At 47.4% G+C, this 23,201-nt stretch overlaps 1 protein-coding gene across 1 annotated transcript; it reads right to left on the reverse strand.

The window, feature by feature from the left end:
* Positions 1-410: 410 nt before the first annotated feature.
* Positions 411-6,498, reverse strand: LOC310693769 (uncharacterized protein). The gene is made up of 2 exons (XM_083476133.1): positions 5,565-6,498; positions 411-5,000 (listed from the first exon to the last, which is right to left on the reverse strand). The coding sequence occupies exons 1-2, from the start codon at positions 6,265-6,267 to the stop codon at positions 4,702-4,704; spliced, it is 1,002 nt and encodes a 333-aa protein (XP_083332259.1). The 5' UTR covers positions 6,268-6,498; the 3' UTR covers positions 411-4,701.
* Between the last annotated feature and the right edge of the window lie 16,703 nt (positions 6,499-23,201).

The following is a 23,201-nucleotide window of genomic DNA, read 5'->3' on the forward strand; positions in this document are numbered from 1 at the left end:
TTGCTTTTCTGTCAGCTGGCCCTAAATCAAAAGAACCAGTCAGGGTGGACTGCTGGCAACTCTTACCTTGATGAATTTATTTGTGTACTTCTACAGCTCATACCTTTAGGGGGATTTCCCTTTTGCTACATGATGAAGGAATTCTTATTTACTGGAGAGAGCCCTCTAGTGAAGGCAAAAAATCCTAGTCTGAAACTCACAATTTAGAGGCTATTTCACACTGGATTTTCTAAGCTGCAGGTATGCTTGAGAACACAACTTTTTTTCTGGGTAACTGGTGCCTGATGCAATTACTTTGTCATTACTTTGCTGCTTCCACTGTGGCTATGATTGGAAGCACACTTAGAGGGAAGCAATAGACATTGCGTGTCAAAACCCCTCCCCCAGAAAGAAAGACACAGGACACGATGTTTAAGTTTAATGGGCATGAAATGGCCACAACTTTATTGATTAGAGAATTGAAGGTATTGGCCCTAGGCATTGGCTCCTATCCGCTACCCGGCATGATGTCCGGGAAGGGTTAACACTAACCGTGGGAGGCCCCCGTTGGAGTACGCCAACTAGGATCCCACGGGTGTCACCGCTTGGGGCGTGCCGGGGGCCCTTACCTAGGTAGGTTTCGGACAAGACAACGCCCCTCGGAGTCCTGTACCGGACTACCCCATTTCCTGGGGGAAGGTGATGGCGTTCCTTCCCCCCCATCCATTTGCATAACAATTGAACCCCAGCCAATGCCTAACCGCCAATACAGGGAAAGTTGTGACGGTTTGCTACGAGGTAGGCGAAAAAACCAACTGGCGGAAGATCGCCAACTTGGAAAAATTCCTACCAGGCCCCTTGCGGCGACCAACCGAAGTCCATAGCAAGGTCATGACTACCTACGGCTACCTAAGCGTCTAAGGGTGGGTGGGATGGGAAAACCTCTCAGCTGGTCGGGAGTGAAGAGGGCGGACCCTGGGCGTGCCTGGCTTAAAATACCCTAAGCCACGCCTCCCCCCGGCCCGCCGATAGGCGGGCGGGGTCGCGAGCACGCCCAGGGATTCCCCCAACTCTCGCGGGGGCCAAGGTTAGCCCCCGCGCTTGGGGAGGAGGGGCTAAACCGCAACCCCCTCTCCTCCCTATAGTCGGAAATGGCTTTGCGTGTCAAAACCCCTCCCCCAGAAAGAAAGACACAGGACACGATGTTTAAGTTTAATGGGCATGAAATGGCCACAACTTTATTGATTAGAGAATTGAAGGTATTGGCCCTAGGCATTGGCTCCTATCCGCTACCCGGCATGATGTCCGGGAAGGGTTAACACTAACCGTGGGAGGCCCCCGTTGGAGTACGCCAACTAGGATCCCACGGGTGTCACCGCTTGGGGCGTGCCGGGGGCCCTTACCTAGGTAGGTTTCGGACAAGACAACGCCCCTCGGAGTCCTGTACCGGACTACCCCATTTCCTGGGGGAAGGTGATGGCGTTCCTTCCCCCCCATCCATTTGCATAACAATTGAACCCCAGCCAATGCCTAACCGCCACTCGAGCAAAGCTCGCCGCCAATACCTTCAAACCTGTAACCAACTCCTACGCCCTCCTATGGAAACCCCTGAACCCAGGACCTAATCCCCGCTATGATATCACCCAACCATAGGTCGTTCCCTGCATCTGACAGATGCACGCCATCCCTTCTGTAGAGGGCCTCGTTGCTGAACTGGATGCCCGGGTGTCTGATGACGAACCCGCCCAGAGCTGCCACTCTACGCTCCACCGCTCGTTCTAAAACCTTTCTCGCCTTGTTGACTCCTACTGGGCTCACGCAATCTCTCCACGTCCTCCTCTCAAGCAACGAGGACCAAATTATTGTGACATGTGGGTATGCAATTACCAACTCGGTCAGATCATCAAAAATGTGCCACCTCAGATCGATCGCCTTGCGATAAGCGAGATCATTTTCTCCCAATTGAATCACTAGGGCGTCAGGCGGACCCTCGGCCGCAGCCCTGGCCATCACGGCTGGTTTGAATTCACTCCAGCGCATCCCTCTACGCGCTATCCAAACCAGCTCCACCCTGGGATGTAAATTCAGGTTGCCGCCCAGACCATTTCTCAAGGCATGAAACTTGGCCCAGTGCACGATGCTGTGGCCCACCAACCAAATGCGCAGTCTCGTGGGTTCTGAAAAGCAAATAGAACAGTGGGCGGAGGTCAGGGGTGCAACACGCAGTCACAAGTTGCTTCTCACATAGGCTTTGTACGCGTTAGATTTCCACCTCCCCAAGTCCTTAATCCTCTCCGTGGGGAGCCCCATATGTACTGCAGTGGTGGCTGCGCCAATACGAAAGGAGTGAGCAGCAAATTCTGATGCCGGGAAACCACAGGCCGACAATGCCGACCGCATAACCCTAGTGAACTGGTGTCTAGTAAGGCGGGATCCGTCCGCATGTATCAGCAGCGGACCAGGGCCGCTAGGCCTTAGGTAAAGAAAACGCCTAGTGTCCCGAACCGGACAAGGGCCCTTCCCGTGGGCTGCCGGCAGCCGGAGCAGGGCCCCCTTGCCTTGCTGATCTGTCTTTGAGCTCCGCACCCGCACTATGAGATCGGTTCTAGACAGGGTCAGGTCGCTCATCAAAATTCCCCTCTGAGATTGGCTGGCATCCCCTTCACATACTACCTCGCCTACGCGTAGGGCGCCGAAGAAAGCAATGGAAAACGCTGTTGAGAATAAACGCGCTTCATGCTTTGACCAGCAAATTTCACGAAGAACTTTGTGAATCTTAAACAGAATTTCATAAGTTACAGGCCGCCTCCTGTCCGCACATGGGGGTTGCTGCCTACGCCATCCCTCCAGAGTTTTGCGCACAATGAAGGCTGCGCAGGGGTCCTTCTCGAAAAATGTTTTACAAAAGTACGAGATCCCTGCTGAGTGAATATTGAGTGTCTTAGGAGCCCGGCCTAACTCCCTCATGTGTGCCAAGTAGCGGAGGACCTCCCTGGTTGAGGGAGTGGCGTGACTACTAGAGCCAGGGATGCGTGCACGAAATCTTAAAAAATCGACCCAAGCCTTCTTATACGATCTCATTGTGGACGGGGCCACTGCACCGAATACTCCCTTCATTATATCTCGCTCCCAATCCTCCAGAGATGCTCCGGGAAAGGCATCGATGATTGGTCCGCTTCTGGCGCTAATGAGCGGAAGCGCTCCATCTGAAAACGAGATAAAGCGTCCGCGATGTCATTATTAATGCCAGGCACGAATTTGGCCGAAAAGTAAATATTCTGTTCTAAACACAGAAGGACAAAGGCGCGCAATAGATTACCCACCCTGGTGGACCGTGCAGATTGCCTAGCGAGGACCGCTACCACTGCTTGATTGTCGGTGTTAAAACAAACCCTGCGATTACGAAATTGATCCGCCCACAAATGCACCGCTACGACAATCGGGAAGAACTCCAAGAAGGTAAGGTCCCTGGTGATGGGCTGACCTTGCCACTCCGCGGGCCACCTTTTGGCACACCACTGTCCGCGAAAATAAACACCGAAACCTGAGGACCCGGCTGCATCTGATTGAACTTGGAGGTCGGCATTAAGCAGCAGGGTATCCTGCCATAATGAAATCCCGTTGTACTTCTCTAGGAATTGTAACCACACCCCCAGGTCAGCTTTTACCTGCTTGGAGAGGCGCACCCTGTGTTGAGGGGCTCTGAGGCCCGCCGCCAATCGAGCCAGACGGCCGCAAAATGGCCGCCCTGGGGCTACCACCCTGCAAGCGAAGTTCAAATGGCCTAGCAGGGATTGGATCTGTCTCAATGTTATTTTCTTTAGAGGCAAGAGCTGTTGTATGATTGTCTTGAGCGCCACCAATTTTTCAGCGGGTAAGCGGGAAGTTTGGGCCACGGTGTCCAACTCGATACCCAGATAGACTAGGGATGTGGCTGGGCCCTCTGTCTTGCCGGCGGCTAGGGGTACCCCTAATTCGCCGGCTAGGGATGTGAAAGCCTTTAGCATAGTGGAGCACCGTAATTTACTGTCTGCGGCCAAAATAAAATCGTCAAGATAGTGTGATACGCCAAAAGACCCTGTCCTGTTGCGTAGGGCCCAGTCCAGGAATGTGCTGAAAGATTCAAAGGCTGCACAAGCAACGGAGCAGCCCATGGGCATAGCCTTGTCAATGAAATACGCACCGTCAAATTTAAAGCCCAGCCATTTAAAGTCATCTGGGTGAACTGGAAGAAGGCGGAAGGCGGACTCGATGTCGCATTTTGCTAGGAACGCCCCCTGACCGAAACGACGGATCATTTTTACAGCCTGATCAAAGGAGGCGTATTTCACTGTACAAAGCTCCTGAGGAATCGCATCATTAACAGAACCCCCTCTCGGGTAAGAGAGGTTGTGAATCATGCGGAATTCCCCCGGGGCCTTCTTTGGCACGATGCCCAGCGGGGAAAGGTGAAGCCCCTGAAAAGGCGGTTCAAGAAAAGGACCCGCAACCCTGCCTGCCCTGATTTCTTTCTCTATTTTCTTTCTGACTATGTCGGGCCGTTCCCTAACAGATTTTTGGTTATCCGCCTCCCTGGAGTTGGGTGGGGTAGCCACCGGGATCCTAAATCTCGTAGAAAACCCCTCCCAGAGGTATTTCCCCGCGGTTTTATCTGGGTATTGTTCCAATAGGGCTTTGAGGGGCTGCAGGCGAATAGGGGAGAATGCCAAACCTAGATCAGTGTTACTGGCGATTGGTGTGACCTTGACGGGATGCACCGGGGGCACCTCTGGGATTGTTAAGGAAGTACCCCCTGCCCCCCCGAAAGGGCTGAGGCTTATTTTTGAAGCACGCGGAAGCGGGGTGATTACCCCAGCATTGCTCGCATTCATGTAGATACTTACAAAAGGGGCGAGAGCACACGCCCCTGTTGAACTCCCAGCATTGTCGACGCCTCTTTGGCTCAATCTTACCCGCTTTAGCTGCCTCCTGACTCTTCTTCTCGATGTAGGGGTTTACATCCAAGCCCCAGTAGTTAGGATCTGTGAGGTCCCATCGAGCGGTGGGGTGAAGAGAGGCATTCCTCCGGAAGTTCTCGTCGTACGTTAATGCCGCGTTTTCACCTGCCAGAGCCCGAGCTCGCCTCACATGAGCCTGGTAAGCCACTAAATCCATGGCGCGGTGGGGATACGCTGCGCAAACTACACCCATGAAAACCTGGTACCCGTCTAGCCAGTTCTCGAATGTGCGCTCCGCCCTGGGCGTTCTATACTTCCTTCTACCATAAGAGCGTCTTTTCTCACCTTTTCCTGTTACTTTTGTTGGGGGGAGCAGGGTAAACATATCAACGTAATCCCCGTTGAGGATCTTATTCCTCTTCCTATGTGACAAGTGGTTTCCCAGAATGAAGTCTGTGGGCTGATCGGTAGCAACCTTAACGTCCTCTACCAATGTCCCATCCTTCCAATACAGAACCCCGTTAAAAACCTTTCGGTGGGAATTGGCCCTCCTCTCATGAGCCCAAAGGGGGATCCCATGATTGGACTCCCCAATACCCCAATAGCCATCCATTGGCCCTTCAGAATCAGAATCTGAAGAGGACGTACCTGATTCCTCCTCCTCGGTGTCTGAATGCCTGCTCCTCTTCTTCTTGGCCGACGTGTGCTTCTTTTTGGACTTCCTCTTACCCCCTTGTAGCACACCGGCAGTGGCGTCGACCGATGGCTGAGATGACTGATTCTCCCCCAGTTCCCCTTCGGAACCAGAACCCACGCTGTCCTCGGTGGAACTGTGCGCCTGCTCCTGAAAGGCACTTGGTAAACCTATAGCTTGAGAGATGGTGTTACTGCCGCTCCCTTTTTTGGGTGCCTTCCCCTTACCTTTGCCCTTTGCTGGGGCCTTGGCTTTACTGGTAGCTTGTGTTGCTTTTTTAGAGCGGGCGGACTGCGCCCGCGTACCGGGTCGGCCACTAGCTACGGCAACGGGCTGAGCACCGGCTGTCGATGCAGTCGCCTGGGCACCGGCTGCTGGTGGGACCGATTGTGCCCCAGCCGTCACTGTAGCCGAGGGCCCTGACAGCCCCTGGTTGGAGGGGGGAGTATCAGGTATTACGTCCTGCGAAGGCTCTAGAGCAGGCAGCGCCGAGGACCCTGGTCTACATTGCCTATAAAGAGTTTCGAACATCCTGAAAAACTGTTGTAAAGATTGAGGATCATAAGGTACGGCTGAAGCCTGCGCGCCCCCATTACTTGTGGAGGGGACCGGCTGGTCGCCGCCAGTGGTGGACTGCTGATTTCCTCCGGAATCCATGACTGCTGAGCAAATTTAGAATGCGTAAGCAAATCAGATACTATCCGCAAAACCTGAGGGTGTATGTGGCTGCAGGGATATTATTAGCTAACTGCCTCCCGCAGATGGGAGTCTGTCAAGTTCAGTACGTTCTACACTGGCAGGAGTTTGGGAGAAGGGATCCGACTTCTAAACAATTTCAACTTGTTTATTTATTATTATTATTATTATTATTATTATTATTATTATTATTATTATATTATTATTATTATTATTATTATTATTATTATTATTATTTATTTTATTTTTTATTTTTTTTTTATTTTTATTTTATTTTTTATTTTTTATATATATATATATATTTAGTATAGTAACCCTAAATGTTATAACTTATAAATCGCACTTATAAATGTAAATCACAGAAATAACTATGTGCAGATATTATACTTTGCAGTAAAACAGTAAAATGAAATATATTCCACCTTTTTCTAGCAATCTGATGTTTGACTTTTTAACACCTGGTCTCCCATCCAATTTGAGACCACGTCGGACCCTGCTTAGCTTTGCAAATGTGCTAGCAGTTTTATTGCTGCACCACCAGGGGGACTCTCCAATCTTGAGGTAAAACAGTTACAGAAATAAAGTGAACAGCTGCAATAAGTTGGCAATAGGAAGGCAAAGAACTTGCCCCTCAGACCCCCAAACAAAAGGCAGTCAAAGACACAATACTGATCGATCTAGCTAACTAGGGACAAAGAATTACCCTGGGGGTGCAGCTACAGTATAGCTGCCTCTTACAAAGGAGAAGGCTCAGGGACAAAAGCTCTTAACTACCGATCGTTAGCTACTATGCTTCTGCCCCCCAGGCAGCAACTGCTTCTATGGCAACAGAATGAGATACTTGCAATAAGATTCAGCAGACGAAGTGAGCAGAATAAAATAAATGAATAAGGAAGGGGCAGGGAATGCCCACTATTTCTATTTCTAAGACCAAAATGATTTTAAAATGAGATAAGCCCCATGGGGCAAAACAGCCTGTTTGTACGAAAACTCCACAACCACATGCAATTTAAATAGGCAGGGAGAGCTTTGAGAGCTGGTGATTTTTAGGGCAACTTTGCCTGAATAAACGCTGTCTCTTACAAATGAGAAGGCTGTGGGACAAAGCCCTTTGCTATTGCTCTTTTACCCCCTTTGCCCTAAGCAGCAACAGGAAATAAAGCGACTCTCCCTCTAGGCGAGGGGAGGGGGAAATGAAAACAATGTCTAAAAAAAAAAAAAAAAAAAAAAAAAAAAATACTAAGCTGACGGGGAATGGGGGGGAAGCAGGATCACTGAATCAAAGGGACTGCAAAAACAATTCACTCAGCAAGGGGAACGGCAAATAATAGGGACAGCAGAAACGCACGTGGTGGCTTGAATACACTGAGCCGGCTAGCTGATACCAAAACAAAGGAGACACCCACGTGCTGTAACGCACACCTTCAAACAGGCTCTATAATCTGTTCCCCTGCTTCCTAGCTTTACGTGGCAGTATTTAAAAGAGTAAACAAGCCTGCAAAGGCTGGCTGCCACTCGCAATACCCAAGGTGCTCCTCACAGAGAACCGATACACCAATCAAACGCGCGCACACATGTCAGAGGAGCTTTAAGGGAGAAATCACGGACGGAAGGGAGGAAGGGAGGTAGCGGCAGAAGGCAGGAGGAAGGGATCGTACAGGGATAAAGAGGAGACACCGGAGCAAGGGACGTCAAGGGCAACAGGCAGAAGAGCGCACAGCACGAGAATAAAGCTACGAGCCACTTCCCTGCTAGAAGGTCCCTTTCTGTTGATCCACGTGGTCGCAGCGATGAGAAGGACGACCTGACCTCTCAGCTGGTCGGGAGTGAAGAGGGCGGACCCTGGGCGTGCCTGGCTTAAAATACCCTAAGCCACGCCTCCCCCCGGCCCGCCGATAGGCGGGCGGGGTCGCGAGCACGCCCAGGGATTCCCCCAACTCTCGCGGGGGCCAAGGTTAGCCCCCGCGCTTGGGGAGGAGGGGCTAAACCGCAACCCCCTCTCCTCCCTATAGTCGGAAATGGCTTTAGGAGGAAAACTTGATTTCATATTAAGATGTAAGAGCTTTCTGTTTCTTCAAAGGCGTAGGCTGAAACAAAACCCAGCTTTACAAATGCAAATGCGCAAACAAACACTCTGGAACATTAATAAAACAAAACCTCACCAATCTTTGGGGCAGAACATCGTAATGTAAGTTGCCCCAATGTTACTCAGCCTTGCAGAGCAATTCCATATGTGCCATAAGTAAGCCAGAGTTCAATGGGGCTTACTCCCAGGTAAGTAGTGCAGGGCATCTTCCAATGGAAAGATTGGGTTGTCATATTTCAAACTGTGAAAATCAAGACAGAAAAGTTGGGTTTTTTAGAAGCCTAAATTGTGGAGCTTTTTAAAGTTTTGCCCAAAGTTATTTGCCCCCAAAATGAAGTTTCGGAGCTATTTTTAAAGAAAATCAGCAAAACCAACACTACTGACATGGCTTGCCATACGTCCGTATTTTCCTGGACGATTTCTGCCTGGACACTGCTTCCAACTGTGGTATTCTAGACATGTCTGGGAAATTCTGGATACAGTGGTACCTCCTGTTGCACAAGGGATCCATTTCAGAACTCCGGTCGGATCCCAAGGAATTTGTAACTGGAGGTGCCGCTTCTGCACATGCACGCGGCGCCTAAAGCACTTCTGCGCATGTGTGTGTGGCGAAACCTGGAAATATACTTTCGGGTTACCCGTGTTCACATCCTGAAGGATACGCAACCAGAGGTGTGTGTATCCAGAGGTACCACTGTATATGGTTCAATCCCTGGCATTTCCTGGTAAGACTGGAAGAGACTCCTGTCTGAAAGCCTGGATAGCTTCTGCCAGTCAGTGCAGGCAATATGGTGCAAGATAGACCAATGGTTTGACATGCTGTAAGGCATCTTCTTGTGTTCCTATGACACTGGTATTCAGTTGGTGGATCAGAACCCACAGCTGGTTGTCAGCTGATGTAAGGTGGGTTACACCAATAACACCACAACGTGTGACTTCCCCTCTCATCACAAGGGAGAAATAGAAAAGACAGAGAGAAGTAGAAAGGTGGGATGGATAAGAAGTTATATAGAACTAATATAGCTTTCAGCTGTCATTATTTCCTCCACCAATACAAGGACTGGTAGTCTGGTGTGGTTGCTGTGATATCTGACTCACAACTGCTGATTTAGGTTACACAAAGATGTTTGTGATGTAACAGGTTTTTTTAAACAGGGTTCTATACAGTCCCTGGCAAAGATCTAAGCACAGGCCTGCAACAGGGTTTATCTAGTTCAAAGGAAGACAGAAAATGAGAACTGTAGCTTGGTATGAGTGCTGTGATGTCTGAATCTCAACTACTGATTCAGGTCACACATAGGTGTTTGTAATGTACAATAATGGCTTTTTTGTTTTTTAAAAAGGGGATTACATACAGTTTGTGGCAGGGCTCTAAGCACAGGCCTGCGGCAGAATTTATCTAGTATAAAGGAACGGAGTGAGAAGCCTGGAGACTGGGCTTTTTCTCAGGACAGCGTGGTGGGATAGTGCTCATTTAATTCACTGTGCCTGACTACAACACCTGCTAAAAAATCTCACTAGAGATCTCCATTTCCGCCCTGACCCCTGAGCTACAATCCCCGGGGTTCCCTAAGAAGAAGGCACAACTATTCTAATTTGTTTTTTCTCTTTTTAAAACTTTATTCCAAAACCGAAAAAGAATTACAAACATCAAATTCAAAATCCATATTCATTTTGTAACATAAGCCTATTACATAGTTGACTAGATGAAAATATACCTAATTGCTATAGACTTCCCTTTGCTATATATAAATGCAATGGAATTAGAAATATTATATTAGATTTTTTTATAAATTCCCCTATACCCCCCTACTCCTCTCCACCCATGTGTGATCTCAGTTCTTCCATCTTGTTGTGTTGTTGTAGTGTAATAATTATTCAATTGATTCTTTTATTGTTTCCTTTATTATTCTCTGCACATTTAACACATTATCTATTAATATTCCAGTTCCGGAACCATATATTTTCATGTATTCCTTCACTCCATCCCAACTTTTCTAATTTGTTTTGGAAAGTGCAAATATGGCAGGTTTTCCTTTAAATGCAAACTGAATAAAACTTCTCCCCTATATCTTGCCCCGAGGTCATGGAAAATTCAAAGACCACTAATTCAGGGCGTTGCTATGCCCAGAACCAATTTTGCAGGCCACCCTATCATTTCCTCCCCTTGCTCAGCTTCAGCTATGCTCATGTTCAGAGGTCTTATATTGTTATGACAATGCTTCCCTTTCTTTCCCTCTCCCACATCTTTAATTGATCTCCTTGGTTTGCACTTAATTACAAGGTGCTGGCTCTTCCACTCTGCTGCCCATGGCGTGGGAGCCAGCAAGAGCAGGAGGATAATGGGCCCCACTCCTCACGGTTTGCACATTGGCTGCTTTGTTAGCCTTCCCAGCCGCTGATTTCTTAAGGAATGGTTATTAAACACAAAAGGAACACATCCATTAACGGTGCTGCACTGGAGAGCAGGGAAGGGCCCCTGAGAGGTATCAAAGGAGGGTATGGGCAGTTGGGTGGGCAGTGAACAAGTTCTGCATGGATGGAAGCAGAGTTGTTATTCATTCAGCACTTATTTATGGGACATCATCTCACCCAGATCTGTCCCACTTAAGTGCTGATCAAATCGAAAATCTAGGTTTTTTTTAGCATGCTTGCCATGACATCATATGTGCGGCAGTCCTTTAAAAAAGTTTTGCAAAATTTATTGCACCCATTTTAAAGATGAGAAGGGCACCATGAGCTATGAACCCACAAGCCATTGTGATACTTGTGGGTTCTTCCTGCCCCTGCCATGACTGTCAGCTCCAGCTTAGGTTGCATCAGGGCACCCTAGAGAATTAAGAGAGAGAGAGAGAGAGATGGTAGAGGAGGGGGATTCAATTCTTTATGGGCCTACATGAATATATGAGTGCTTTTTTGTCGATTTCTTGAAGGCCAAGAGTTTCAAAGACTGGACATTGTGACAGAAAAATATCTAAGCTCTTACAGCCATAATCTGTTTGTTGCTGAGTTAGCCAGGGCTCAGGGATGGAGCTGTGCTTTCTGGGCAGTGGTGATGCCTCTAAAATTCTCCCAGTAGCACAACTCAGCTGCAACTAGGGATGGATAAATATGTTGAGATTTGTTTCTCTCAGGTTCTCATTTTCCCAAGCTTAAATTCAGATCTCCACATTTCCATATCAGTCTGCATTAAAAAAGAAGAAGAAGAAAATAAATCGGGATTTTGGTGTGAATTTTTTTCAAAGCAATTTCTCCTAACATAATGCATCTGGTGTGTTATTTTCACCAATATATGCATTTCTAATGCATTCTTTAGCATGTGCACTTTTGTACAAATTACTTGATTGGAGAACTGCATTGCAAAATTCAGGAAAGTGCAAGTTTAGAAGGATGGTTGTGTTCTGGTCCACGTAATGTTTCAGAAAGTACGAACTGGGAAAATATGCCTTTAAACAGGAACTGACTCCAATTTCTTCTTCACCCTTAGGTGTGACACTGGACTACCGTGGGCAATCCCTCTGCATCTTTACTTCTTCCTTTGAGAGGATGACAGCAGGGGTCAATGCTGCCTTGGAGCTCCTCGCTCTGAAAAGCATAGAGTGAAGAAAACTCCAAACACGGTGATCAATTTTTTCCAGGGCATCCTTCATCTCTTCTTGTGGCACTTCAGTGCACTGTGGCAAACAAGTTTGCTTAGTTCAGGGTTTGTGTCACAGTGCTATCTGGTCCCTATTGTTCAACCTATGACGATGGGGATGGGGAACCTGTGGCTCTCCAGATGTTGTTGGATCACAGCTGCCCCATCCCTGACCAATGGCCATGTTGGCTAGGGATGACAGGAGTTGAAACCTGATGACATCCAGGGGGCCAGAAGTTTTCCCATTCCTTACTATAGCATAATTGTCAATGTTGCATTGGTAATGAAAATCAAGCAGCTGGCCCTTACACCAGAATATCCACAGGGCTGGATAACCCATGGTCTTTGGCCTAATTTCATGCAGGTGAGTGTGGAGAGAAGGAAGGTAGATGGAAGGAGGAAGGAAGGATGGAAGGAGGTGGGCCAGCTGTTCTCTCTATCCCACCTCAGCAGAGCAGAGAATAAGAGAGCAAAAAGGAGTGGTAAAGGTAAAGGTGAAGGGACCCCTGACCATTAGGTCCAGTCATGACTGACTCTACTGCACCCTAAAAACAGATTCTGGCGCTAAGCCCTGGTAAGCTCTATAGGGCAAGGGTAGGGACCTTTTTGAGCCTGAGGGCCACAATCGCTTCTGGGCAGTCTTCTGGGGTCCCCATGGGTGGGGCCAGAGGCAAAAATGGGATGGAGCCATGAATGTTATTTTACCTTTGTGCAGTAGGCTAATTTCTACATGCGTCCGTTTCTGTTTCCCATCCAGGCAAGCAGAAGGCATGGCTGGAGGTCAAGGACACATTCCAGCCAGGCAAAAGCACTCAGGAAGGTACTGGTGAGGGGCGTGGCTGAGGAGATGCAGCCTAGGGGCAGACTCCACAGGGCCAGATAGAGAGGTCTGGGAGGCCACATTTGGGTCGGACGTTCTCCATCCCTCCTCGGGGGAATGCTAAGTTATCACATTTCCATGCAGGTCTTCCATTCTGTTTCCAAGTCATTTAGCCATGAAAAAAACAAAGCCCGGTGAAGCTTTTGCTGTATTGTGACTGATCTGTAGGTGTCGTCGTAGCTCTGTGCTTGTGGATGAGCAAGAATGCCCAGCCGTTCCTATGGCAACAAGTTTACTGATGGAAGGCTTCAGGGTGCTTTATTTTGGTTGAGGACCTCCACTTCCCTCCCTCCTTCCCCCCTCCATTCTCTTTTTTCATGAGTCAATTAGGGTGTCTGCTTCCTCGAATGGGAACTGTCGCTGATGTGCGACTGTCAGACAGGGAGAAAATGGGCCAGACACTGTCCCAAATGGGCTGCGTGTCAGGGGACTTCATAAGGTGAAAACTGTCTCTCCGAACACAGCAAGAGAGCAGCCTCTTTATGTGACAAATTGTCCCCCTCATGCTTCAGATTTGGTCAGGGCAAGGTAACAATGGTGTCTGGATGAAGGGTTGTGAGACGTGGCACTTTGGTCTCTGAACTTGATAGCTGGGAATCTATGATGCTGCTGTTTCGCCCAAATCCCTCAGCGTCCAGCACACAGCCTGTCTTCCCTCAGGAGTGCAACTGGAAGGAGAGAATGCTCTCTAGGGCTAACAACCCAATTAAAGCAGTAAATCCACCACACACACTTTAATGGATGAATTAAATGTGCATTTGACAACAAACAGTTCAAGGCGGATGAAACAGTGTGTGAACATCATCCCAGGGAGGCAGCTAATGCCATCTTGAGAGCGCCACTCCCAAGAAGATTTGGACTATCATTAGGCCGAGTGAGGCAATTGCCTCAGCAGTGGTGGCTGGTTCCCACAAGGACTGGTAGGGTAGAAAGCAGGGAGCTCAACAGTAGGTGGCGCCAGAGCCAATGGCAGATGGAGTCAACTAATCCTGATTCTCTCCCCATCCTCCTCTCTGATGATTTCTACAAGGCACAACACTGAGACCAAGGAGAAGGAAGCTGACATGCAATGCCACCTCCTGGACTGGTTGTAAGAAAGAGGGCAGGTGGGGGGGGCTGATTGAGGGAAAGAGTCGGACACGACTAAATGACTAAACAACAACAACAACAAAGACCTTACTGATTTACCAAGTTTTGATTGTAGATGGATGTCTTGCTGGCTACATGATGCATGTATGCACACATGACAAATTGAGCACGTTGCTGGCGTTCGTATATAATGAAGCACATAGGTGCACATGTTTGATTCTCTCATTCGTGTAAGAAAACAACATGTTATGTGTTATCCTGATAGAATGATTATCTAAGCACCTAGTGAGCTCTCAGTCTTCAAAGTACTTCACGTCCATTCCCTTGTTTTTATAAATAATGACAACCTTGTAAGGTAAGTCCTTATTAACATCCCCATATTGCAGATGGGAAACTGAGGCTGAGAGAGCGAGAGCGTAGCTTTCTCTAAGGCCACCTAGCAAGTTCATGGCACAAGTGAGATTTCAAACCGGGTCCTGCCTGAGTCATAACTTTGCCTCTTAGCCATGGCTGCATTTTCAAAAATACAATTGGTTTCTTGCCGGGGCAATTAGAGTTAGATTGATGTCACACCTTGCCGCATGTAAAAACCACTTATCCAAAGAAGTGCCACACATACAATCACGAGAGCAGGCTGCCCTGACTCCAAGCTATTACTCAGTGATGACTGGTGCCGATAAGGACAGAAAATGGAGGGTGTTACTTGGCAAGATTTTCCTTGAGTGTGTGTTTTGGAAGTGCTTTTCGCAAAATGCCATCCCAAAGTGTTGGCAAGCAGAGTGGGATGAGCAGAGGCAAGCGAATTTGTCAATTTCTATATCAGTTTCTCATTTTTGTAATGCTCCATTCAGTTCATTCAGATTTTCATATCCATGTGCATTTTTTTAAAGTCCTCGTGAAAATCCATCAGCATTTTAATGCAAATTTCTCCTATTATGCACATCATTATTATTTTATTTATGTATTTTCTAGACCACCCTCCACCCAAGGATCGCAGGGCAGTTTGCAATATAAAAACACAAAAATGCATACCATGATAACAAACAAAAACAACATTGGACTCAGCTATACAGCTGCAAATGTACTGTTTTAAGTGAATTATACTAATGTGGCACTAGATGGCAAAGGTGAGCTAATGGCAAATTCAATATATATTTTAAAACATTTTTAAAAAAAACATTTTCACAGCATTTTTTATATACGTGTAGATTCAGCCATTCTCTCCCCCCCCCCCCCAGTTTAAAAGGCCATAGATTGCTTACTTAGCCAAAGGCCTAGGAACTGTTTGAAGCTTTCTTGGTCCAAATCAATTCTTAGAATTGGGCCCAGAAACTGATCGACAGCCAGCGCAGTTTGGCCAGGATTGGCGTTATGTGCTCACATAATTGTGCCCCAGTGAGTAAGCTGGTCGCTGAATTCTGCACCAGCTGAAGTTTCTAAACCATCTTCAGAGGCAATCCCACATATAATGCATTGCAGTAATCTAGCTTAGAGGTTACCAGAGCATAGATGACAGAAGTTAGGTTATCCTTGTCCAGATAGGGGCATAGCTGAGCCACCAGCTGAAGCTGATGGAAGGCACTCCATGCCATTGAGGCCAACAGAACGTCAAGCGACAGCAAAGGATCTAGGAGTACTCCCAAACTATGTACCCACTCCTTCAGAGGGAGTGTATCTCCATCAAGAGTAGGCAACCTCTCATCCATCTGGTCTGGGGAACTGCCCACTAACAGTGCCCCAGTCTTATCTGGATTGAGCTTCAATTTGTTGGCTCTCATCTAGTCCATTACTGAGGCAAGACAATGGTCCAGCACTTCCACTGCCACACCTGCAGATGAAAAGGAGAACGAGAGCTGTGTGTCATCAGCATATTTCTGACATTGTACTCCAAGACTCTGAATGACCCCACTCAGTGGTTTCATGTAGATGTCAAACAACATAGGGGAGAAAATCAGGGCCCAAGGAACCCCACATTGCTCCATGGGGCTGAAGAACACTTTCCAAGCATCACCCTCTGGAAATGTTCCAAGACGACCCCCCAGTTTTAAACTTTAATTTTTTGGGGGGAAATATAGCCTTATACATGGAAAAATACGGTATGTTGTGAATGTGGCCTGGGGAAACACCACAGAATAACAAATAAAAAATGGAGTTATGTGTGGACAGTCCAGTATAAACCCATCACGATGGCTGCATCGGTGACATGTTACAGAATACACCCGCAAGGAAAGGTCAGCCTGGAGGGGCCCAGAGTTTTCATCGGCCCAGATAAATTAGCATGTGCAAATTTTATGCACACCTGGGTCCTCTCCTGACCTTATTTTTGACATTGCGTTTCCTCTCCTCTTTTGGTGACGCCGCCCCAGCTCTTGTTCTCTCACACTTTCAATGTCTGGCTGCTGAGACAGTCAACAGTTTGGGCTCCTTGGGTCTCTGTTTCGTTTTATTATCAGCGGTTGTGCTCCGTTGCTTAATTAAAAGCGGAGGCATCCGTTCCCCCCTTGATACTCCTGTTTAGTTCCCCTGCTTCAGGCTCATCAGGCTCTGAAGGGAGCCCCTGATCCTGCCTGAATGCCGGCTTTTATTTTCTTGTTAATTGCCAGCAGGAAATTTTGCCTGCGCTGTGCTTGGGGTTAAATTAATTAGAAGCTGTTTTTGAAGGCAGCAGGCTTAGCTGGGAGGTGGCGGATCATGGGGCAGGCGAGAGTCTCGCTTATCAGAACATGTTGCGCTCCTCAAAAGTGGCTTGGTGGACCCATCCTTGCGATAAACAAAGGCATAATTACATTTCAGTTCATAAAACTAGGCTTTTATTCTAACAGCATCAGAAAGGGGCTTGTGTGTTCTTTTTACGTATTCTTTTATGGGCCATGATATTCTCTTGGGCTGAATGACATGGTCACCTCCCTTTTTTTCTAGCAAAACTAAACAACCTTTGACTGGCCACAATAAGTACGGCCCATCATTTTAAAAAATATGTATATATTTTATTAAGGAGATTTCATTTAAAAGTAATAAAGTGATACAGAAAAAAGAAGGAAAAGTGAGAGGGAGAAAAACGACAACAAAGCTACATATAAAAGCGAAAATATGCAAAAAAACCACAAAACCCCATACAACAATGTACGATATTTCCATACATTCTTGTATAAGTTGGCATAGTGTTATTGTACTAATGCTTATGTAAATGTTAATAGCCTATTGCATTTTGCATAAACTCATTCCAAATGTTATTGTATTTATCAATACAGCATCTGTGCCTGTAAGTGGTGTGTTCATAAATTGCCAGTGATATCATATTGTCATCATTGGCTGAAGGGTATCATATATTTATTTTTCCAGTTCCTTAGTATCAATCTCTTGGCCACCATTAGGGCACGGAAAATCCATTTCCATTGTTCCGTTGATAATTTCCATACTGCAGGTATATAGCTCAATAAAATATGCTCTGCTGAAAAATTTAACTTTTTCTGCACAGTCATAGTGATACCACATCTCCAACACTGAGCTATCTTAGCAAATCCTTTCTTATACAGTCATAAAGAGTCCAATAAATAGTACATCTCTGAGCAGAATTCAAAGTGTTGGTGCTGATCTTTCAATCCCTAAACGGCCTTGGCCCAGTATAACTCCACCCCCATCGTTCAGCCTGGACACTGAGGTCCAGTTCCGAGGGCCATCTTGCGGTTCCCTCCCTGCAAGAAGTGAGGTTACAGGGAACCAGGCAGAGGGCCTTCTCGGTAGTGGCGCCCTCCCATCAGATGTCATGGAAATAAACAACTATCTGACTTTTAGAAGACATCTGAAGGCAGCCCTGTTTAGGGAAGTTTTCAATGTTTGATGTTTTATCATGTTTTTAATGTTCTGTTGGGAGCTGCCCAAAGGGCTGGGGAAACACAGGCAGAAGGGCGGAATATAACTAACTAACTAACTAACTAACTAACGTTGTTGTTGTTGTTGTTGTTGTTGTTGTTGTTGTTGTTGTTGTTGTTGTTATTTTCTGTTGTATTGGTCTTAATTTTAAATCTAATAACACCTTGGTATTGAAGCTAATACATTTTCCCACTGTCTGGGTAATAATGAAAGTTCCAATTCTTTACTCCAATAATCTCTTACAGTCTGCATATTGAACTTGTGTATTGCTAATAGATAGTTTAGCAACCCCCACCCCAGTTTTTGCTCTTCCAGACAAGCAGGACCAAGGAGGGAAGGGGTGTGCACTGAACTGAGATTGATGGGCCAGAAGTTGTGTGGAGACGTCTCTTTTTTATTATTTTCAATTTTATACATTTCAATAATTTTACAATCATTTTACCATAATTTCAAAACTCGACTTCCTTCCCCCTCTTTCTGTGGTTTCTTAAATTTATTTTTAATATTTTCTGCATATCCAAATTAACTTATTTGCTCTTTATTTCATCTACTTTAAATATATACTCTTATAAAAGTGCAGGTTACAATAATCGTGCCAATGTTCCTTATCTCTTTACAGTTTATTTGTAAATATTCAATAAACCATTTCCACTCTTTTATAAACAGTTTGTTATCTTGATTTCTTATTTTTCCAGTAAGTTTTGCCATTTCTGCATATTGTTTTTGTATCCATTCTTCTTTCTCTGGGACTTCTTCCTCTTTCCATTTTTGGGCAAGTAACATTCTTATCATTGGCCTGTTTCAACTTCAAAGGCTCCTAGAAGTTCATTATCTCCCATTTGTCACTGGCAAGGTGATTGATGTTAGCCAAGGCAAGTAAAAAAGGACAAGTCCCAACCATCCCATCCTCTGCTCCCACTAAGGTAAAGGTAAAGGGACCCCTGACCATTAGGTCCAGTCGTGACCAACTCTGGGGTTGCGGCGCTCATCTCACTTTATTGGCCAAGGGAGCCGGCGTACAGCTTCCAGGTCATGTGGCCAGCATGACTAAGCCACTTCTGGCAAACCAGAGCAGTGCACAGAAACACCGTTTACCTTCCTGCCGGAAGGTATTTATCTACTTGCACTTTGACGTGCTTTCGAACTGCTAGGTTGGCAGGAGCAGGGACCAAGCAATGGGAACCCACCCTGTCGCGGGGATTCAAACTCTGTTCCCACTCCCACTACATGCAGCAAAATACAAAACAGAAAATGGAAGAGGCTAGGAAAGAGAGAAAGATGGCACTGGAGAGTTTCATTGCCGACACACTTAAGGAAATTGTGTCACAGACTAAATGCCTGAAACCAATGCAAGATAAATTAACTCAGGTGGATGTCAAAGTTTCAGCCTTGGATCAAAACATTACTGATCTTATGGAGGAGATATCCAGCCTGAAAGCTGAAATGGCTCAGATTCAGCAAGATGTAACAGAAATAAACACACGAGTGGAAAATTGTGAAAACGTTTAGCTCTCCATGAAGCCTTGGCAGAAGCCTTTTATAATGTTCTGGACAACGGAATAACAGTCCTGGAGAACCAAGCGCATAGACACAACCTTCACATAGTTGGTATTGGCGGGAGCAACATTGATGTTTGCTAGAACCTGCCTGAGACCCTGCACCCGATCTAGCCTGGTTTCCTGCCTTGTGTCCTGCCTGGGTCCTGTCAGACTGACTCCTCGCGGAATCCTTGGATTCGGGACTGGGCCTGGACCGGGTTTCTTGGGTTAACCCCCAGGCCCAGCACACTCTGCCACCGGCCTCCACATCCCCAGCAAGCCACCACCTGAGGTAGCTGCCACACTCTGCCTAATGGTAGAGCTCGGTCTGGTAATTTGCTTCCATAATTTGCTTTCTGATTAGTTTTTAAAATCAGTCAACAAATTAAGGAAGGAATCCAATTCACCTGCCCTCTGCTCCCCACCCCCCAAATAAAGGAATTTCATTTTGGAAGTGGAGGGAGAGGAAAGACACTGAGATAGTTCAATGCCTGATTTTGGGGGGTGGGTGGGTAGGATTTTTAAGGCTCAAATTTCCCTTTTGAAAGATGGGATGGGTGGGTAGTGGATATTTTCAGATCAGAACGAGCTGGAGAGACTCTGCTTTCATGGCAGACATGTAAACGTGTTGGATACGCAGATTCCTAGGTACCTCCTTTCATCAATCTTTGCCTGTCTTCCTCTCTGAAAGAGCATGAACATATATTTCCCTGCGAAGTCTCAAAAAACACATTCATCATCTCTCTCTTTTTGTGGGGACAAATCTCTGGGGATGTCCGGCTCGGTGTATCCAGACTGAGGAAGGAGAGAGTAGATTCTGTTTTTGATAAACACCGCCAGCCCTAATTGGCCAAGGCGATCCACTCTCTGTGTATTAAAAACTCCAGAGGATGCGCACTGATGCGATCATGTCACATCCATCACCTTCATTAAGCTTCCTCCCACTGAAATGTTTTTGCCGTGACAAGCCTTGCACCGAGGCGAGAGCCTTGGTTGCCTCTCATTGACATTAATAAAATAAAAAAGCCTGTTGCGTTAATAGAGTAAACGGATAGGGGGGTGGGGTGGGGGCTCATTCCCCAGTATTCATTCAACAATGCTGTAGGCATGAGTGGGTTATAAAATCGCTTTCTCGAGATTAAAGGCAGCGGTACGCCAGAGACAGCTCAAACATCTTTATGACATCCTCAAATGTGAAAAGGGTTTTTTTAAAAAATAAAAAAGCCAGGTTGGGTGTTTCCCCCCCCTTTCTTCCATGAAAGGAACAATTGAGAAGATTGTCATAAAAAGGGGACTGTGTCAGTTGTGAACTTTACTGAATCAAGCCTAATGCAAAATTCATGCTGAGGTGTCACAAATGAAAGGCAGTTAATTAATCCAAGTTATATGGGGCGTGTGGGCAGCAGTCGTCTGTCTCTCCGTTGGCACCCGCTTCTTCCTTCCAGGTGATAAGAGGGCTGGCGGTGCCCTCTGTGCCAACGCAACGTAGCTGCCTCCTCTCCCTCTCCCCCCTCCCCCCCGGCCTTACACAAAGCTTCACATTTGTTACGTGCAGAGTGTAGGGAGGCTAAGCGAAGCATGATGATGCCTCTTTCCAAGTGATCAGAGTGTGACACCGAGATAACTGCATGCCATCCGTTTGTATTCCAGTCATGCAACAGAAGGCACCTCTCTGTTCCTTCAGCACAGCTTGCAGGCTTCCAGGCTAAATTTCCTGGCTGGGCAGGGAGGGAGGGAAAGGGAAGACCAGACACAAAAGATTTGCAACATCCCCCGCCTGGCACTGACCTGTGGCTGGTGCAGGCAGCAGATTGTAAACACTACTTACCAGCTGCTGGGAATCACTAGTGGGTTGTTGCATTTGGGTCTGCAGCATGGGTGCCAACTTGAATAAAATACGTTTTTTTGGGGGGGGCGGAGCCAGGTAAGCGCCGCTTCGCATAATTGATCGCATGATGCGGTGCACACACCCCATTTGAATAGCAGTGCCCATCAACTTTGGGGAGGCCTGCCCTCTCAAATATTTTATTTGGGGCCCCCGAAGGGACCTTGACCCCCTAGGAGTTGACTTCTATGGTCCTCAGGCAGGGGCCAGCAAACTTTTTCAGCAGGGGGCCGGTCCACTGTCCCTCAGACCTTGTGGGGGGCTGGACTATATTTTGAAAAAAAAAAAATTCTGCAAGAGCACCACAAGCCCTGGTAGCTGTTTACCTGTGTCTTGCAAGTGGCAGGGGCTGGCGGTGGCAGGACGATGAGTGGCGCATGAAAGGGCTCCGGAGAGGGGCTGCTTAAAATGGCAGCCGCTCAAGCACTGCTTCTGCTGATGGCACCAACAAAGCCCAGCCCCCTTCCTCCTCTAGGCAGGGCGGGGAAAAGCCAGGAGGAGGGAGGGAGGAGGGGCCGCCACCGTGGGAGGGAGAGGGAAAGAATGTGTGTGGTGGCAATCCATGCCTCAATTCCCGGACCGTCCACAGGCCGGATCCAGAAGGCAATTGGGCCTGATTCGGCCCGCGGCCTACCCATGTCCTCAGGCATCTGCCTGCATCATTTGTTTACCCATGTCCTCAGGCATCTGACTGGCCATTGAATGGACAACAAAGTTTTGCATTTGCAGGTGAGAAGTGGCAGGTGAGAGGGTCTGCTTAGCCCTTTCCCCACCCCACTGGTTTTCTTGTGTAAACCCTCCCCCGTCCTCCTCCCCCACTTTGCAAATCCTCCCCCACTGGTTTCCATTTCACCAGATATACTATCACAGCTCAGCGAGGTCAGAGATCCCCCAACCAGTCATGTTTCAGAGTCCATGGGATGCTAGCTGTCAGACTGAGTGATTGGTGTGGTTGGAGGTAGGCAAGGGGTCATCTCAAAGGCAGACGATATAGGTAACGCAGGCAGGCAGATGGTTGGTCAGGTTACGCAAGGAAGTTGTACAGTGCTGAGGGAAGCAGGGTCTGGCCTGGATTTCAAGAACCTGTAGCTCATGATTTCTAGCTAGCAGAGGTGCCATCTTATGGGGGGGGGGCAAGGTTGCACGCATGATGTTGCAACATCATGCACGTGAGATCAGGATGTTGGGAGGAGCCACGGTAGAGCCAAACATGGAAGCCACATGGCTTCAATGGCTGGTGTCTCCTCCTCCTCCTCATCACACTGCTACTGGCAGGAATCTGAAGGAGGTCTATCGAGCCAGCAGGATGTCTATTATCCCACCAAAGTCTTCTGGTCGAGTTGGACTCACAAGCTGCAGCAGCACAGTTTCCAGCCATTATCAGGGTGGCACTGGAGAGCCGCAATGGGCATTCCTGTGGCTTCCCCTGCCCCTGAACTGCCCTGGGATGAAGATAGCAAGGGCCTTGGGTACTGCTGCCAGATTTGCTGCAGAGCCTGCGACACATGCAGCCTCGCATCTTTTACGGGCTGGCTTTACTTACCGATGCTTTAAGAGAGTTCGGCAGAGGAGGAATTCAGTTACTAATTGGAGGCTTCCCCTGAGGAAAAGAGGCTTCAGGGGCAAGACGCATATTGAGACCGATGGTTGAATGATGGGTATTTTATGTGAGGCGGCCATTTGCGCATGTTACTAAGAAGAGTGCTTTTTATGGGATGTACATTTGGCTCTGTACTGAAGAGTAATTGCAGCTAAACAACCCATAAAAGAGAGATGTGCAATTTCTGCAGAGAGCTACTTGGACTTGCTGCAACCTTTTCGCCTTTAAGTAGTAGTGCCTGAGAATAATGAGTGGCAGAATCCAGTCTGGTTCATTAATAAGAGCATGGGGCAGAGTTTCAACAAAT

This window comes from Podarcis liolepis, assembly GCF_965112155.1.
Source record: "Podarcis liolepis genome assembly, chromosome: 14".
NCBI lineage: Eukaryota > Metazoa > Chordata > Lepidosauria > Squamata > Lacertidae > Podarcis > Podarcis liolepis.

What these genes read in the sequence shown, in the direction of transcription:
- LOC310693769 (XM_083476133.1), bottom strand. Translation starts at nt 6,267, where the DNA reads ATGGATTCCGGAGGAAATCAGCAGTCCACCACTGGCGGCGACCAGCCG. An exon ending in CACCGAGGAGGAGGAATCAG is followed by an intron (nt 5,001 to 5,564) that starts GTACGTCCTCTT and finishes GGGACCTCACAG; the next exon opens with ATCCTAACTACTGGGGCTTG.